The sequence below is a fragment of the Kogia breviceps genome, chromosome 14 (genome assembly GCF_026419965.1).
Source record: "Kogia breviceps isolate mKogBre1 chromosome 14, mKogBre1 haplotype 1, whole genome shotgun sequence".
Taxonomy (NCBI): domain Eukaryota; kingdom Metazoa; phylum Chordata; class Mammalia; order Artiodactyla; family Physeteridae; genus Kogia; species Kogia breviceps.
In genome coordinates, this window is record NC_081323.1 from 54,137,244 (window position 1) to 54,156,528 (window position 19,285).

The window sequence follows — 19,285 nt, forward strand, 5'->3', positions numbered from 1 at the left end:
CATGTCCCCTGCATTGGCAGGTGGATTCCCAAGCACTGCACCACCAAGGAAGACCTGAGGGGTCCTCTTCTTACTCTGCTTATGTTGCCAGCCTTTGTTATTAAGGCAGAGACTGGAAGGAAAGCCCTCTTTTAACCTCTTCTGAAACAAGCTGAGACATCTACAGGCCAGGAGTTTTGAGCCCTTTTGTAAAAAAGCAGCTGACAGACTTCTTTGTAAAAAACATTTACCTTCTTTTTTTTGTGTTCTGATTATAAAAGTAATATTCATTGTAGTACATAATTAATATTTTAAAAATAGAATGTATTCAGTACCAGTCCCCAGAGATGGCCACTGTTCAATCATTTTTGATCTACAAAACAATAACTTTGTATGGTTTAATCTAATACATTGTGTTTTCTTTCTGTTTTTTAATATTTATTTATTTAATTTATTTATTTTTGGCTGCGTCAGGTCTTAGTTGTGGCACGCGGGATCTTCGTTGAGACACACGGCATCTTTCCTTGCATTTCGCGGACGTCTCTCTAGTTGTGGCATGTGGGTTTTCTCTCTCTAGTTGTGGCACACGGGCTCTCTTGTTGAGGCACGCAAGCTTAGTAGTTGTGGCTAATGGGCTTGGTTGCCCCGTGGCATGTGGGATCTTAGTTCCTTGAGCAGGGATTGAACCCACGTCCCCTGCGTTGGAAGGTGGATTCTTTACCACTGGACCACCAGGGAAGTCTCCACATTGTGTTTTCTTCTTTTTCTTTTCTCTGCATATATATTAAGATGGATATTTTTACATACATGAGGACATTTTATAGATATGTTTTTGTATCTTGCTTTTTCTTGTAATATTAAATCTTGAGCTTTTCCCCCCACAATTTTAAAAAAATGTGCTTTGAATGCTTGCATAATATTCTCTTAGGTGATGGTGTGCAAATTATGTAATTGATTGCTTCTACTTTTGGACATACAGGTTGCTTCCTTTTTTTTTTTTTTTTTTTTTGTGGTACATGGGCCTCTCACTGTTGTACCCTCTCCCGTTGTGGAGCACAGGCTCCGGATGCGCAGGCTCAGCGGCCATGGCTCACGGGCCCAGCCGCTCCGCAGCATGTGGGATCTTCCCGGACCGGGGCACAAACCCGTGTCCCCTGCATCGGCAGGCAGACTCAACCACTGCACCACCAGGAAAGCCCAGTTGCTTCCATTTTTTACTCTTGTAAATAAAGTTATACAAGTTTCATGTGTAAATCTTTACTGTATTTTTTAAAAATTGGTATTACTTTATTAAATTTACTTTTTTTTTTTTTTTTTCTGCACTGGTGGCTTGTGGGATCTAAGTTCCCTAACCAGTTGAACCCAGGCCCTCGGCAGTGAAAGTGCAGAGTCCTAACCACTGGACTGCCAGGCTATGTTTTTTTAAAATAATCATTTCCTTAGGTTGGCTTCCCATGTGTTTATCAGCTGTTTACATTTTTTTGTATGAATTTTCCAGTTGATTTGTCTATTTTTAGTGGGGTCTTAGTATTTTTCTTTGTTAATTCTGTTTCAGTCAGAGTGTAACAGCATGGTATACCTCTTTCTTCCCTGATTCAGGAAATGCTTCTTTATTCCAGGGTAGGGTGTTCTAATATGGTGTATAATGACATGGAAGAGAGCAATGGACAGGGAGTCAGGATACCTGGGTTCTGGTTCTAAGCTTGGTCTCTTGCCTCTTTAGTCTTTGGCCACAGTTTTTGGTTCTCAGTTTTTACATTTATAATGGCTGTAAGGATTCTTCTCTCAGTAAAATAAAAACAACATTTTTCAAGCAGGTTTTTTCTGAGAAGCAGATGACTGCTGTTTTGAATGGAAAGTCGCACGAATGGCCTGAGAATTTAGTAAATGCACATTATTTTGCTGGTTCAGAAAGAATATCTTTCATGTGTAAAGCAGTGCTGTGGGTATAGATGCTTAATAGATTATCTTCTCTGTGTGTGTGTTTTAAGTTGATTTGTATGCATCAGGATCCAAACAAGATCTGTACATTTCAATTAGTAAATTATGACTTTTAAATCTCCTTTATTTTATTTATTTATTTTTTTAAAATAAGTTTATTGGGGCTTCCCTGGTGGTGCAGTGGTTGAGAAGCTGCCTGCCAATGCAGGGGACACGGGTTCGAGCCCTGGTCTGGGAAGATCCCACATGCCATGAGGCAACTGGGCCCGTGAGCCACAACTACTGAGCCTGCGCGTCTGGAGCCTATGCTCCGCAACAAGAGAGGCCGTGATAGTGAGAGGCCCGCGCACCGCAATGAAGAGTGGCCCCCGCTTGCCACGACTAGAGAAAGCCCTTGCACAGAAACGAAGACCCAACACAGCCATAAATAAATAAACAAATAAAATTAAAAATAAATAAATAAATTTATTTATTTTACTTATTCATATTTGGCTGCGTAGAGTCTTCGTTGCTCCAAGCAGGCTTTCGCTAGTTGCGGCGAGCGGGGGCTACTCTTCGTTGTGGTGCATGGGCTTCTCATTGTGGTGGCTTCTCTTGTTGCAGAGCGTGGGCTCTAGGTGCACAGGCTTCAGTAGTTGTGGTGCCTGGGCTTCAGTAATTGTGGCTCGTGGGCTCTAGAGTACAGGCTCAATAGTTGTGGCGCATGGGGCATGTGGGATCTTTCCGGACCAGGGATCGAACCTGTGTCCCCTGCATTGGCAGGTGGACTCCCAACTACTGCACCACCAGGGAAGCCCAGTGCTTCCATTTTAAGAAGCATAAATATTGCTAATTCATTGCCTGGTACATAATTCCCACAGTATATTTCTGTTGGATGAGTAAATAAATCTGCCACCTCAAGAATCAGGCTTTCACTTTCTGGTGCTCCTTTCTACTAAGCATGTCACTCTGGTCATTGAAGTGCTTCTGCTTTCTTTGTATCTTTCCAAAAATAATGATAATGGCACTGTTTATGCCAGATCTGGCAGGGAGCCAATTTGGCCTGATGTAAAATATGTTGAATATGCGTATTAAGGCGGCCTCGTTTTGCAGAACACCTATTGCTTAGTCGCTGGATTTCTTGCCTCCTTTCCTGAAAGGGCAGTAAGTGCACATGAAGCCTGCCCTGTATTAGGAGAGTGTACTCTCCTAATACAGGCATTAGAGAAGTAACATTCCTGGAAGTATTAAGTGCCAAGAAAACACTTTTGGGGGTGGTGATGGGTAAAAATGGGCAAGTGGAGGAAGGAGTGAAATTGGGAGCAAATGGGATGAAATATATGCAATGATTTCTTATAGTGGCCTTTAAAATTGAAATGGAGGAACACAAAAATGTCTTCTGTTCAACTTTGTTTATAAAATGATAGGTAAGTTTATTTAGAGATGTAAAAAGCTCAGGGAGGCAAACATCTTAGAAAAAACTTTTTTTTTTAAACCTGTGTCAGAGGATGGATCTTTGAAATACAGGGGAAATCCCTCCTCCCGCTGACAGTCATTTTTCTTTGTAGTTGTCATTTTATTGTCATGCTGGTTTTCTTGTAAAGTTTTAAAATTTCATGGGAACATTCCTCTTCTTGTCATGGGGTTCCAGGTTGCAAGTGTGTTGTAGAACTTACCAGCTAAAACCACAGTCCTATTATCAATTTCGAAGTGGTAATGAAGCTCTGGGGTTTTGTAGGTCCACTTCACAACTTTTAAAATTCAGTGGGTTAAGCAGGTTTGGGTAAATTTTCACCCTGCTGCTTTAATAGCTACTGCATTTAATGACCTGGTGTGTATTTTCTTCTGTTACTCATTCAGGGGCTGCCTATTGTCAGTTTATGGACATGCTGTTCCCTGGCTCCATTGCCTTGAAGAAAGTGAAATTCCAAGCTAAGCTAGAACACGAATACATCCAGAACTTCAAAATACTACAAGCAGGTTTTAAGAGGATGGGTGTTGACAAAGTAAGTAAACTTTATTCTTTCATTTAGGGTGTTTCTTAACTAGTGGTAATTACTAAGGATACAGATTCTGGGCTATGACTTTGGACATTTTTGTTTTTCTTTTCCCAATTTATATGGTTATCTTTTCTCCAGTTAACAGAATTTACTGGGAGCAAAGTTTCCCTCTGCTCTCCTACCCCTGGTTCCCTTACGGTCTTCTTTCTTCATCATGAAGTTGGTAACTGTCTGAAAGATCAATCTGTAAATCTGTACCCATGATTTTTTTTAAAAATTTTATTACTGTTTAATCTCTATTAGTCTGAGGTCTGACTCATTTACTCTCTGAATTTACTTCTGTAAAGCATACCATATGGTAGAATAAGTAGCTCTAATAGAGAAGATTCTAGAACTACTTGATTTTTATAGCAAAGTACAAAGAAGATGGCTGGCAGGTGCTGGAATGTTCCCTTTTGCCCCCAAGGTTATTTGAAGCTACCAGAAACACAGACCACCAGGCTTCACTAGGGTAAATAGCTTTGTTTTAGTAGATAACAGATTATTGCAAAATTAAGTAGTTCCCCCCCATTAGAAGGGCTTATCCTTTAAGCCATTTTGGGGGGGGACTTTTTTTTTTAGTAAAGCTTGTAATCGTCCTCTGATTATCTTGCTGCTGTATCTGGTTTTTATTTACTTTGAAATCAGTCTTATTTTTATTTTAGTTCTGTGTCTGTACAATATATAAAATACACATTTGTGTTGGAAGAATATCATTTAGTTATCAGGCATAGTTTAAACTAGGTGTAGCTTATTATATGCAATAATTTTTCTTGTTCTTTTTATGGAATTTATTTTTTTGAATAAGGAAAATTTTTGAAGTATATAAGTTAGAATAGTGCAGTGATCTCCCATGTACCTCAGTGATTATCAACTCAGGGCCAATTTTGTTTCATGTATACCTCTATCCCACCCCCTGTACTCGTGGATTATTTTGAAGTGAGTTACAGATATAACATTTTATTTGTAAATGTTTCAGTATCACACAGAGAAAGTTTTTAAAAATTATTTGCTCAGATGGGTGGTTATAGTTCAGATTGTAACTGGAATCCTTGAAGCATTAAAAGATAGTTAAGCTCTGGCCAGCAGTCCCACCATTTGAAGTAATACCTGATAACACAGTATTCTTGTACAATAAAAAACTTACAGGTCCTTTAAAGTATGTTTTAATAGGACTGGAATTACTTGAAAAACATACCATTTTGTAGAAGTCTATCCCAGGACTGATTCCATATGTTGACCTATTTTTAAGACAGAATTTTTTTTAGCACAGTTCATCGTAGATGCCTGTGGTTAGTTTGTGCTCTGGATTTCATACCTTGTGACAGGCACCGTGGCCGTGCAAGTTCCATGGCAGCTTTACTCTTTACAGTGGAATGACATATCTTAGGATGTGTTTGGATGTGTATATGTGACTTATGTATGATACTTGTTTCTTTTGCATTTCTGATTTCTTTTGATGGACTTGGAGGGGGACTGCCTGTTGTTAAGTTCTCTGTGGAAGGCAAATTGAATGAAACTTGCTCTACAAACTTCCAGGGGCTTATTTAGCACTTAGTTCTTGCCTCTAAAATATTTTTTTCTCCTTTGGCAGAGCTTTATACTGATTTGATGGAGATGTTTGATGCTTGCCAGAAGCTTCTTCTTGCTTTGGGCTAAATAGTCTTCTGTTTCTCTGCAGATAATTCCTGTGGACAAATTAGTAAAAGGAAAGTTTCAGGACAATTTTGAATTCGTTCAGTGGTTCAAGAAGTTTTTTGATGCAAACTATGATGGGAAAGACTATGACCCTGTAGCTGCCAGACAAGGTCAAGAAACTGCGGTGGCCCCCTCCCTTGTTGCTCCAGCTCTGAACAAACCGAAGAAACCTCTCAGCTCTAGCAGTGCAGGTAAAACAAACAAACAAATAAATCAAAAAAACCCCAAAAACCCACACACAAAAAATACCATTTCCAGGGCTTCCCTGGTGGCACAGTGGTTGAGAGTCCGCCTGCTAATGCAGGGGACACGGGTTTGTGCCCTGGTCCGGGAAGATCCCACATGCCGCAGAGTGGCTGGGCCCGTGAGCCATGGCCGCTGAGCCTGCGTGTCCGGAGCCTGTTCTCCGCAACCGACAGTGAGAGGCCTGTGTACCACAAAAAAACAAACAAACAAAACAAAAAAGCAACAAAAAAAATACCATTTCCAAATACATTCATTCTTATAGTATTCAGTCAGAAGGGTTTGGGTAGCCATAGGCTTAGGGAGCTTAAAGAGCATAAGCCCAGCCACATGGCTGAGGGATAGATTGTGGCCTCAGGGCCCTGTGTTTGTTCTTAGATCTCTGGAGCCCTGTGTAATCACTTCACCTCTACCCTGCTGTTTCCTCCTCTGTAAAAGGGGAATTTCAGTACTTGCCCCTAGAGGGCTGTTCTTGAGGCCTGAGTTACTGTATTGATATGGCCAAAACACTTTAGTTGGAATAGAAGTCCCTCAGGTTAGCTCACATAAAAGAGAGTTTGAATACAAGGGCATTTCATCTTAGAGCCCTCGGATGGGAAGTTGCAACCATACCTGAACTGCCAGGAACTGAAGGAGCTTTCTAGGTCTCTTGGGGACTGCTCTTGGCTCTGCGTCATTTTTCTGTCTGCAAACCAGCTTCCTGCTCTTACTCATGGCTTCCCTGCCCTCCCTAGAGTGCTAAGTTCTGTGATGCCAGCAGAATCTAGGAGTCATGGGGAGGCTGTTTTTAGAGACTTTCTTTAAAAGTCTTGTCCTGGTAGGTTTCCCCAAATTGCAGTAGTACACTCACAGAACATATACTTTGGGGTAGGGTGGATGTTCTGCACATGCTAATTCCTCCTCAGAAGGTGGCAAGAACGTTAGTTAAAGTCGCTTAGTACCTTGAGAGAGAGGCTGATCCATCTGGTAGGTAGAGAGGGACATTGAGTACTTTGTAATTTTGATAGCTTTATTGAGCTCTGATTCCCTTACCATACAATTCACCCATTTAAAGCATACAATTGAATGGTTTTTAGTACATTCATAGGTGTGTTCTACTCTTGCCATAATCAGTTTTAGAATATTTTCATTACCCCCCAGAAGAAACCTCATGTGTGCTTAATATCAGTCACTTCCCATTTTCCCCCAACTCTCCTCCCTCCCTGCCAATCCTAGGGAACTACTAATCCACTCTCTATGGATTTACTTATTCTGAACATTTCTGAATGGGATTATAGAATACATAGTCTTTTGTGTCTGGCTTCTTTCATTTAGCATAATGTTTTCAGGGTTCATCCATATTGTATCATATCAGTACTCCATTCCTTTTTATGGCTAAATAACATTCTATTGTATGGTTGTAGCACATTTTATTTATTCATCAGTTGATGGTGATTTGAGTTCTTTTCATTTTTTAGCTTTTATGAGCAATGCTGCTATGACCATTCATATACAGGTTTCTGTGTGGGCATATGTTTTCTCTTGGGGTATATATCTTTAAAAAAAATTTTTTTTAAACATATTTATTGGAGTATAATTGCTTTACAATGGTGTGTTTCTGCTTTATAACAAAGTGAATCAGCTATAAATATAGATGTATCCCCATATCTCCTCCCTCTTGTGTCTCCTATCCCACTCCTCTAGGTGGTCACAAAGCACTGAGCTGATCTCCCTGTGCTATGCGGTTGTATCCCACTAGCTATCTATTTCACATTTGGTAGTATATGTAAGTCCATGCCACTCTCCCACTTCGTCCCAGCTTATCCTTCCCCTTCCCTGTGTCCTCAGGTCCATTCTCTACATCTGTGTGTTTTTTCCTGTCCTGCCCCTAGGTTCTTCAGAACCATTTGTTTTCTTTAGATTCCATATATATATGTTAGCATACAGTATTTGTTTTTCTCTTTCTGACTTACTTCGCTCTGTAGGACAGACTCTAGGTCCATCCACCTCACTACAAATAACTCAATATCGTTTCTTTTTATGGATGAGTAATATTCCATTGTATATATGTGCCACATCTTCTTTATCCATTCATCTGTCAATGGACACTTAGGTTGCTTCCATGTCCTGGCTATTGTAAATAGAGCTGCAATGAACACTGTGGTACATGACTCTTTTTAAATTATGGTTTTCTCAGCGTATATGCCCAGTAGTGGGATTGCTGGGTCATATGGTAGTTCTGTTTTTAGTTTTTTAAGGAACCTCCATACTGTTCTCTATAGTGGCTGTATCAGTTTACATTCCCACCAACAGTGCAAGATTCCCTTTTCTCCACACCCTCTCCAGCATTTATTGTTTGTAGATATGCTGATGGTGGCCATTCTGACTGGTGTGAGATATGTTTGTTGGCAATCTGTATATCTTCTTTGGAGAAATGTGTATTTAGGTCTTCTGCCCATTTTTGGATTGGGTTGTTTGGTTTTTTGATACTGAGCTACATGAGCTGCTTGTAAATTTTGGAGATTAATCCTTTGTCAGTTGCTTCATTTGCAAATATTTTCTCCCATTCTGAGGGTTGTCTCCAAGAGTATATACTCTTGGAGCAGAATTCTTGGGTCATATGGTAACTCTGTGTTTAACCTTTGACAGAACTACCTGATGGTTTTCCAAAGTGACTGAATCATTTTATTTTCCCATCAGCAGGGTATATGAGGGTTCAGATTTCTCCAAATATTGAGTACTTTTATTCTTTAGCTTCTTAGAATGGGGAACTGCATAGATAGCCCTGTGCATTTCATGTTTCAGATGCTGCTAACAGGCATGTGGAGACTTGCATTAAGTATTTAGTCTTCAGGTTAAACATATGCTAGAGATCCTCCAGCGGAAATGCCTGTTACTGTGGGTGAAAGGCCTGATGGTTATTGAACAGTTTGGGATGTCAGGAAAATGAGATATTTCTAAGCCTGGCATAATGTACAAGGTTTACAAAATACTTGCTGAATGAATAAAATCATGAATGATAAATTTACCTTGAGGTAGCCCATTCTTGATTATTCTTAATTATTTTAACTTGTAGATAGATTGGCCCCTTGTAGCTTTTTCCTCATCTTTGTCTGCTTTGGCCATTCATACTGAGAGATATCTTTAAGTACTGGTCAGTGTGCTGCTTTTCCCTCCTAACCCTTTTAAACACCTTTTAAAAGGGAAGCAGGATGGGGTTTTGAAGTCATTCGTGGTCAAAGCAGGCTCTACCCCCTCAGCTTCCCAATCCAAGGAGCCTGAGGTTCTGGGTTAGGAGGCACCTAATTTTCCACATGGGGAATTGTGGGCACCCCACAACAGCTGAGAATGTGAGCTCCTGGCCTGAAGTTTTCCTTTGCTCCATAAAGCTGCCCTGTCTGTGGATGTGATTGGAGCTGGGTTAAGGTAGATCATCTGTATGTACCAGGATGACTTTGCCTCTTTCAGATGATAGTCCTGTCCACCCCAGCGGAAAAAAGGCCACGCCAAAGGACTTATTCCCAGCACGAAAGATCGTGGCTAAAATTGGTACTTAAATGTGCTGCCAGGATGAAAAACCACTTTGGGCAAACATGGGGTGCAGTCTTGCATGCTGGGCTGTCTCTGTTGGGTCTCCTCACTGCATAGCTGTGGAGGGCAGTTGGTCACAGCTTCCTCTTGTTGTCTGGTGGGTTCTTTTTTGTCTTGAAATTTCTCCTCTTAAAAAAAAAAAACAACAACTCTGCTCCTCTCAGCTCCACAGAGGCCCATTGCAACACACAGAACTACTGCAACCCCTAAGGCTGGCCCGGGTGTGGTGCGGAAGAATCCTGGTGTGGGGAACGGGGATGACGAAGCAGCCGAACTGATGCAGCAGGTAGGCACCTCATGTGTCCAAGACAGGAGCCGCCTTGGGGGAAAGGTGCTTGCTGCCCTGACCAAGGAGGCTTGTCCGTGTTCTTGTGGGAAAACCTGCCTTGTCTGCATACCAAAGCAGTCCTCGTGACACGTGTGAGCACTTTGGAGCTGGTGGGCACTGTGAGCCTGGAGGTGACGATGGAAGAGAGGGGCCAGGCATTTTTGAGCGCTGTTAGATCTATTTCTATTAGAAACCTATGTCTGTTTGGAAACCTGCCCATACGATGGAACCCTGTTGAAAGTCTTCGGAACGCTGTCAGGGTTCTGTGGGATTCGGAGAATGTCTCCTGAATTTTGGCTCTGACAAAAGATAGATTTCCCTTCTAAATTATAATTTAAAAAAAGATTCTGCAGTCTCTCTGCTGAAATCCTGGGCCACTAGAGTATCAAGTTGAGAGTGGAACTGGTATGCGAAGCCTATTGCTTTTCTGTTCTTAAAAGGTCGGTGATTTGAAACGTCTTCAGGATTAAATATCCTGAAGGTACTTGGGAGAGGTCTCTGTAGATCAGAACAAATTTTAGACTTTTAGACATTTTCTCACTAATTCTTATAGTTGTTTTATTTGTTTGTTTGCTTTTGGATGATTCTCTTGATTAATTCCAGATTTAAAATCAAGGATGCTCTGTGATTCCTGTGACTTTGGGATTGAACCCTTTTACTTTCCTTTTAAAAGCCAAGTCCTAAAGCCTGGAGGAAATGGCCTCACTTTAATCCAGAACCTCTTGTGACCCAGATCATACTTCTAGGAAATCAGGACACAAAAGCCTGCTCAAAGATCACATTTGGTTTTTTTCGTTCTTTGATTTGTGTGTGCCCCATGGTCATAGGTGTCTTGGGAGCATGGAAGTGACTGGGTCACCATCCCCATTGTTGTGGCAGCCTCAAGCACCCTGTGGACACTGTCACTGTGAGTGCATAAGTCCTGGAGAGTAAGGAGCCTTCCCTGTAACTGTTGGTGTCCAGGCACAGGTGTACACAGGAAGCAGTCTCAGTGAGAAATAGGGTAAAGAGGTGTCATTGCCGAGGCCCGGCAGCCAGCACTCGGTTGGCCTTGTGCTTTCCAGGAGAAGATGCAGTGGGTTCCATGGGACTGCTGTTCAGCTGGTGTCCGGTGTGAGGGAGCACTGGCTTTGGGTTGCATAGATTTGGGGTGCATCCTGGCTCTGCTGGCTCTGCCACTTAACTTCAACTTGGGGCATGTCAGTTAACCTCTCCAAATTCACTGCCTTGTATGCAGTGGGGCTAATACTTTGGTCACGGTAGTTGAGCGGATTTCATGAGCTGATGTTTTGCCAAGTACCTGGAAGGGTGTTTGGGATAAATGGGGTAAATGACAGTGGATGAAAGACAGTTGTGATTGTTATGGTTCTTGTCTGTGGGCTTGATAGAGTGAAATAGGTTCTGAAGTATGTTTTAAAAGTTCATAGGAGTTAGATTTTTTTTGGTGAAATATACAACTGTTAATAGCAAAAACAAAACTACCGTTTTTAGATTGTGAGTGCCAATGCTCTACTAAGCATTTTCTTTCATTTTTGCAGCAGCTGTGAGAAGTGTTACAGAGGACAGTGCGGCTCGGAGAGGTTAAATAGCCTGAGTTGGGGTTTGGATGCAGCTCACAGCCAGCTGGTCCAGCCCTGCCTCAGAACTGCTTTGTTCGGTCTGAACAGGGTTTTGATTTTTATTATTAATTTTTTTAATATGAAGGATTTTAGGTTCTTTCCAGGTTTCCAAAGTCCTGAGCACACCCTGTTACTGACTCCCATGGCTCATTTACATGATGTCTCTACCCCTGAAAGTATTTGAAGTGGTGACCCTTGATAAAGGTGTGTAGGTCAGTTGTGGGACACAACTGATGTGGGAAAAGTAGAGCCACATGGGCTTGGTGGGCTAAGAGGAGAACAGTGTATTCTACATAAAGTACCTTGTGGTGTTCATAGCCTTTGGGAGATCTGCAGTGATTCTACATTGTTAAGTCATCCTGGAGAAATGTTTTTTTAGTTGATTTTAGTCCAAAGCAGTGCTGTTCAGTAGAAATAGGATGTAAACCAGAAATGTGAGGCACATATGGAACTTAAAGTTTTCTGGTAGCCACATTGAAAAGAGTAACAAGAAACAGGTTAGATTAATTCAAATAACACATTACCCAATATATCTAAAATATTAGCATTCTGACATGTGATCATTACAAATAATTATCAGTGAGATGTTTTACATTTGAACATTGTACTAGGTCTTTGTAATCCAGTGTGTGTTTCATCTTTACAGCCTGGTCTCAATTGCGCTGGCCACGTTTCAAGGGCTCAAAACACCACATGTGGCTCATAGCTACCGTATTGGCCAGTGCAGGCCCAAAGTGTTCTCCTTGGGCTTCTTAGGTTACAGCTTTTACTTCACTATAAGAGAGTGTTCTAAGAGTGATGCTGATTACTAGCCACAGATTTTTTTTTTTTTTTAGCCACAGATTTTTAATAACCTTATAAATAAGCAGTTAGAGGAGTGTCAAATGAAAGCTGATGACTCAGTGTATGCGTGTTGTTTCTTGTGGATTCATAGTTATTGAGTGATGTCAAGGAGGGCTGCTGCTTTGGCAGCCAGTGGGACCTATCCAGCTGGGTTCTGGTGACCTTGTTGATTTGTAGGCCAGAGAAGGATTCAGTGGGTTTGTGAGGGAGGCACTAGTGTAACGTGTGTGTACAGATGGACTCCAAGTCACCGTGCCTCGTGAAGCTGTTTTGACTTCCCTTTCCTTCTCATGTGACTAGAAGGCCTCTTCCCTGGCTCATGGACCTTGGGCTGAAGATCCAAGGCAGCTTCCACTACTGGGGATAGTCTACTCTTGCCCTTTTGTCCCCTTCTTGTACTCACTACACTTTGGGAGTGACTGATAGTTTAAGGAAGGGCAACAAATAGCAGTTAAAGCAGGGGTGGGGAGGGTGGGGGCAGATGGATGATTTCGTTTTGCTGGTGACTAGGTGGTGTTAGTACTTTATTGAAACTTTCAATTATTTTTATTTTTACTTATTAAAAAAAATTTTTTTTGTTTATTTTTTGACCGTGTGGAATGTGGGATCTTAGTTCCCCCACCAGGGATCGAACCTGTGCCCCCTGCATTGGAAGTGCAGAGTCTTAACCACTGGACCGCCAGGGAAATCCTTTCAGTTATTTTTAAAAGTGATTCCTGTGGTTGCTAAAGGAATAGTGAGAGGGTGTCTAGAACCTTGATTCTAGTTTGGTCTTTTCAGGCCTTTGATGTTGAACACTGAAATTAAGTCTTTGACAGAATGGTCCTGGTGGTTCCAGTCACCTGCTCCTGGATCATCTCTGGATGCTTCTCAACTGCAGGTTACAAAGGGACAGGATTTGATCTCTTCGATTGGGTCTGGCTTCTTCGTCAGAGAAGCTGAATAAGCTGTTTGCTTGTTTTTGCAGCTAGAAGTTCAGAAGGTAGACTAGATTTCTCTGGTGCTTCTGGCTCTCAGAATTCCCTGCTACCCAAATTGTTCTCAGCAGCTGCACCTTTGATTCCCTGGCTCGGCCTTCCATGGGGCCCTAGCCTGTAAGGCCTGTGAGGATTTTATGCTGCACCCTATGCCATGTAATTTGCATTCAGTGAGAGTTAAATTGAATTCACGTCATAGATTGAGTATACTGGAACGAAGACATACTGTGCTTAAAATACACAAAGGGCTGTGAGAGTTGTTACGACTTTTGTTACTTGTGGCTGGATAGAGTCCTGGCGGAAGCACTGAGATTTATTTCTTCATTGCCCCTTTGTGGAAATTAGAGTCCCTCAGTGGGGCTCCTGGAGGATCCTGCAGCACAGGTGGTGTGAGCTGACAGGATGCTCAGGGGAGCTAGCGGTGGAGTGTGGTGGGGTCTGCTCCCTGCCTCTGCTGTCTTCTCTCCCTTTTGAAACTGTCTTGGGAGAGAGAGTGATGCAGGGACCCTCTCATCAGAGGATGCTTTTCTTCTGAGTCATGGATCACCCCGTAGCCCCAACATATTGCGGGGAGAAAGAACCATTGAGTTTCCATGCCCGGGCCTGCCTCAGTGCTAGCTGTCTTTGGCTAGTATTAGTCATCTTTAGATAGTTTTCCCCTCCTGGCTCATCATTTCTACCCTGCTCCCTTGGACCAGACCCTCTCTTACCATTGACTTCAACTTGCAGAAAGACTTGAACTTGATTGACCAAGTGCCCTGGTAAGGACTCAGTATATGATGGGCAGCTACTCTGCTGGGCCAGGTTGTGGATTCTGCTTCTGTATTTGTCTCAGGCTCCCATGGGTTTTTCTCTTTGATCTTGTCTTAGTCCCTGAGAAGTTCGTGCATGTCCCATGATATAGCCTATCCTTTCCTGGGAATTGTTATAGTCAGGGTGCCATGAACAAGCCCATGTTATTTATCTGGGGCTGAAGAAAATTGACATTAAACTAAAGTAGGGTTTTGACCATGTTAGAGAGTTTGCTGAAAGCCCACATCTCCTTTTGGATTAGAAGCTTATCTGATGTACTCTTTGTGCATGAATGCCAGGTGTCTAACCCTTTCTAATGTTTTGTGCAGGTCAACGTATTGAAACTTACTGTCGAAGACTTGGAGAAAGAGAGAGATTTCTACTTTGGAAAGCTAAGGAACATTGAACTGATTTGCCAGGAGAACGAGGGGGAAAACAACCCTGTATTGCAGAGGATTGTGGACATTCTCTATGCCACAGATGTACGTGTTGACATGAGGATATATTCTTGCCATTTGGCCACCTAAGAGAAAATAGAAAAATTTTATCTGGTTGGTTTCGGCACACTCAGTACTGATGCTTGTTGTGTTTCAGAATAACATTCATCAAAAGACTTCATCTTTGACCCTTAAAGTCAGCCAGAGAGGGCACCTCTGCCCAGCTTCAGCCTCTGCCTTGAGGTCTGTGCGCCTTTGAGGCAGGCATAGGACACTCGGGTGGCTGGCTGCCCTGCTTCTGTAGTTTGTGACCACTGATAGGTCGTGAGTGCCACAAGGTGCTCTTAACCCCGCTATCCCCACTCCACCCCTTTCAGCTTGGACCCCTCAGCCTGAGGTGCTGCCTTCTTTTTAATAGGGCCCTAGGCGTGCCCTGGAGAACCAGGCACATGGCCCCTATTTGATGTCTGCTGCCCACAGCTGTCAGAGTGTACCTTTTTCCTCCCAACCTGGAGTGTATCTGGTTCCTATTTCCCCAGAGTGCCTTGTGGTCAAGTTTCTTCGGATCCATGTGTATTACACAGCCGAATCTGCTGATATTAATCATGCTGTGTTAGCTGAACAAGGAAAACTGATTTTCCCTAGATTTAGGATTTGACATCTTGCTGTGTCCACTGTTCAATGGCTGCAATTATTTATAATTCTTCTGCATGCCTGGTAAGGTCTTTAGGATCAAACTACAGTGTATGTCTACGTGTTTTGTAGTATGTGGCAGTATACAAATATAAGGCAGCATTAATGCTGTTACTAACAGTGTGCTCTAAACATATCAAGTGAATTTGGGGGGATTAAGACAGATGACTGAAAAGTTGATAATTTGTTCAATAAATCCTTATTTCGGGCTTGCTCTGTGCCAGATAATACAAACAAAGGGGTTGAAGATATAGGTGTCCTTGATTTAGTCTGAGTATTATTTTAGTGGAGTCATAGCTTAAGTAAATTTAGCCATAGATATTTAGTTAAAAAAAAGATGGGGGTTGAAGGGGAAGTCTAAATTCTTATGGTAGTGTGGCCATTAGCACATGCCAGATGCCCTGGAGTGAGTGTGAGGTGGGAGCCGTGGGTGTGATGTTTTCCCATGCTTCCGATGTTGGCTCAGCCTTGCAGCTATTATGTGTATTGTGGGTGTTTTGGGTAAACAGAACACCTGCAACACCTGCAGTAGCATGTGTGCATGGTTCCTAAGTGCAGGCAAAAGAATGAATGAAGGAAAAGCTGGCTGTATGGACAGTTTATTGAGAGTAGATGGTATGGCACCATTATGGTGACTTCAGCGATTTTTGAGGGTAAATTTTCTTAAACAACTTTATTGACATAATGAACTGCACATATTTAAGTACAACTTGATGTGTGAGATCATCACCATAATCAAGACAGTGTACACATCCATCAACCCTGAAAGATTGAGAGTAAATTTGTGCTCAGTTTTTGCCCTTTGTGGGATGTGATTCCACTGCCTAACTAATAAAATAGTGGTCACTTGGCCTTGTGCCATTAAATGCCAAGTGTGTGGTAAAGACAGGAAGAACCGTTGACTTTGAGAGGCTTTAAATATGAGGAAAGTGAACCCACAGTAGAAACTGATCTTTCATTCAGTGTTGAGTAATAACTTTCCCCTCTCATTTTCCCATTTCAGGAAGGCTTCGTGATACCTGATGAAGGGGGCCCGCAGGAGGAACAAGAAGAGTATTAACAGCCTGGACCAGCTGAGCATCATCTGAATTCTTCACTCCAAATCATGTGCTTAACTGTAAAATATTCCCTTTTATTATTCTTAGAGGACTCACTGGTTTCTTTTCATAAGCAAAAAGTACCTCTTCTTAAAGTGCACTTTGCAGAAGTTTCACTCCTTTTCCAATAAGTTTGAGTTAGGAGCTTTTACCTTGTAGCAGAGCAGTATTAACATCTAGTTGGTTCACCCAGGGAACAAAGAGGCTGACCATGGGGCTCACTGTGTGGATGTTGGTAGCACTGATGGCTGGAGAAGGGGGAGATCTCAGTAGAGAAGTGTAAAGACTGGTTTGAATTTTAAGCTAATGTGAAATCTTGACAGAGAACATTTTAATAAATAAATGCCTTAAGAGTATTTAAAAGATGCTTCCATATTTCAAAATGTAAAATGTTAACCTGACAGGAGCTTCTGTGTGTTTGACATTGTGTCTGGGAAGGAAGGGCCAGAACCTGGTACCTTTGGGACCTGCTGTTCCCAGCCCTCACGGGGCTGCCTGATCCTCATAGGCCCAGACCTTGGCCCAAAAGGAAAGTTTGAAAAGTTGCTTTGCAAAGCCATTTAGTGTCCTTGACCAGTTGCATCCCTGATAAGAAGCAAGAGGCATTGTTGCCTGGATGAATAGAGGGTGTGTTTCAGCCCTGAGACGTGTGTTGAGTCGAAGAGCTTGATTTTCATAGAACATTTCTCTGGTGGTTTTTCCAGTTATCCCTGATATTTCTGTGTACTGTGTTTTGTTGTTGTTGTTTTTTTTTTTGAAATGAGGTGTGTCCAGTTTTTAAATCTAACAACTACTTTTGGGGACTTGCCCGCATCTCTGGGATTTGAATGGGGGTTATGTCCCATTTTACTGTCTTTTAAGTTTACATTTAACATGTTTCTCTTCTCTGCTCCCCTTGCCCACTGGGGACTCCTCTTTGGCTCCTTAAAGTTTGCTGCTTAGAGTGGAAGTTTAGCAGGCAGGTGATCATGCTGCAAGTTCTTTCTGGACCTCTGGCAAAGGGAGTGATCAGTGAAGGAAGGCCACTGCTACCTTGGAATCTGCAAGGCTGGGTGTTTTCGGTACCTGCTGTCCACAGCCCTCCACTGTTATCGGAATACTTTGCCAGTGCACTAATCTCTTCGGAGATAAAAATGTTAGCGTGTTACTAAATGTTAATTTTCTTTTGCAGAAAATACAGTATCATGTCTGAATTAATTATTAATATTTAAAATATTTCATTCCTTAACTCCCTCATTTGCTTTGCCCACAGCCTATTCAGTTCCTTTGTTCGGCAGAATTCTGCAAAATGTGTGTTACCCACTACTGAGATTGTTCTGCCCCTGATGTATTTGTATTGATTTGTTTCTGGTGGTAGCTTGTCCTAAAATGTGTGTAGCAAACAGGTATTTTATGATAAAATTGTTGTGTAGTGCATGCTCTGTGTGGAATTCAGAGGAAAACCCAGATTCAGTGATTAACAATGCCAAAAAATGCAAGTAACTAGCCATTGTTCAAATAACAGTGGTGCTATTTCTCTTTTGTGGCCTTTTAGACTTTTGTTGCCCTAAAATTCCATTTTATTGGGAACCCATTTTCCACCTGGTCTGTCTTGACAGGGTTTTTTGCTACTTTGAACAGTTTCTAAATAAAATTCTGTATTTCAAGAGTGTCATGTCTTCTGAAATTTGTCTTGCCCTGGGTATATTATTTTAGGTTCAAATGATAAGGTACCCATGCTTCTTTCTTAAATTAGGACTGACCTTTTGAAATCCTTCACTGTTTTTTTTTTTTTTTCAAATGTGCTTATTTGTAAGGCTGTTTCTTTTTTCTCCATTCTTCACAGTACATTTCTCAGCCTCCTGCTGTTTCACACTCTCATGTTACTGTGAGAGGTCTTTCAGAAGTCCAGGGCTTGACCTAGCTACGGTGAAACCTTTTCAGGCTGTTTCCTCCAGAGGTATACAGGACAGAGCTTGGTGGATACCATGGGGCAGTACTTTTTTTTCCTGAAAGTATGTTTCAAAGGCAGTGAACACGGTCAATCTATAACCTGAAATCATCACCATTTTTCTTCCCTTTTAAAATTCTGTGCTGTAAGAAATGAGTTCAAAAGATGACGTGCTGCCATTTTCAGTATAAAAGAAAGTTAAATGGTCAGAAGGTAGTTTTCTGTATGATCTTTAGAATACCTGCCACAATTATGGATTCTCTGTAAACCCAACTTGATGATTTTGACTAGGGTTACACCCATGTTACTTCCTGTAGAAGTTAACGGTATGAAGCCTTCCTTAAAATGTTACGCACCTTCAAGAAGGAATTGGATACCACATGTGTTTGTAATTTACAAGAGGATACCTCCAGGAGTGTATGGAGTTTGCGAAGATAATTTTGGGTAATGTCAGCTGAGACGTTACCTTGGGAAGAGTGAAGCTGATAACTGTGTGTATCTCTGACCTAGTAAGTCTATTGGCCTGACTCTTTAGGCTGAGGCACAGTCTTCTAATGTGACTAATTCAGGTTAGGTCACTGGTGTGGTGAACTTGAATAAGCTGCTTGATTTGCTTGGCAAGTTCTGTGTTGCATGCAGTATAGGTAAACAGATGGCTGGATTTAGATTTAGGATTCACTCATGCCGGTGGTCCTCAAACTGATGGGCTTCAGAATCACCTGTAGAACTTGATTGACGTACATTTCTAAAGTCCAATCCCAGAAATTCTGAGTCAGGAGATTAGAAATCTGCATTTTACTGTATACCTCAGGTGACCTGGGCTTAATGTAGTCCTCAGACCTGTACTTTTTGGCCTAACATTTATGCCTGCAAGTTCAAGTCTAATTCTGACAGCGGGGATATCAGATTGGAGTCCTTGTAGGTCCCTCCTAGCTTTGTGACTTTTGAGCTAATTGATCCCTTTTCTTGTTTTGACCTGCTAAACAGGGATGATGATGTTGGCTGCAGTGCCTGCCTCCCTCTCTGGGTGCTTGTTGAGATCAGAATGAGCTGAGAAACAAAAGGTGGCCACAGCGTTAGGAAGCCCTGCATGGGTTCTTGATCCAGTCTGAAATTGTTT

General features: G+C 42.0%; 1 protein-coding gene across 4 annotated transcripts in view; it reads left to right on the plus strand.

The window, feature by feature from the left end:
- MAPRE1 (microtubule associated protein RP/EB family member 1) overlaps positions 1-19,285 on the plus strand; it is a 37,576-nt gene that overhangs the window by 12,664 nt on the left and 5,627 nt on the right. For 2 of the 4 annotated variants that reach the window (XM_059038265.2, XM_059038264.2), the window contains exons 3-7: positions 3,760-3,905; positions 5,620-5,827; positions 9,614-9,735; positions 14,338-14,490; positions 16,142-17,886. In XM_059038265.2, coding sequence (XP_058894248.1) covers positions 3,760-3,905; positions 5,620-5,827; positions 9,614-9,735; positions 14,338-14,490; positions 16,142-16,198 — 686 coding nt within the window. In that variant the 3' untranslated portion in view covers positions 16,199-17,886. Of the gene's footprint in view, positions 1-3,759; positions 3,906-5,619; positions 5,828-9,613; positions 9,736-14,337; positions 14,491-16,141; positions 17,887-19,285 lie in introns of those variants that run through there. The other 2 variants (XM_067013259.1, XM_067013258.1) reach the window with 1 other exon arrangement.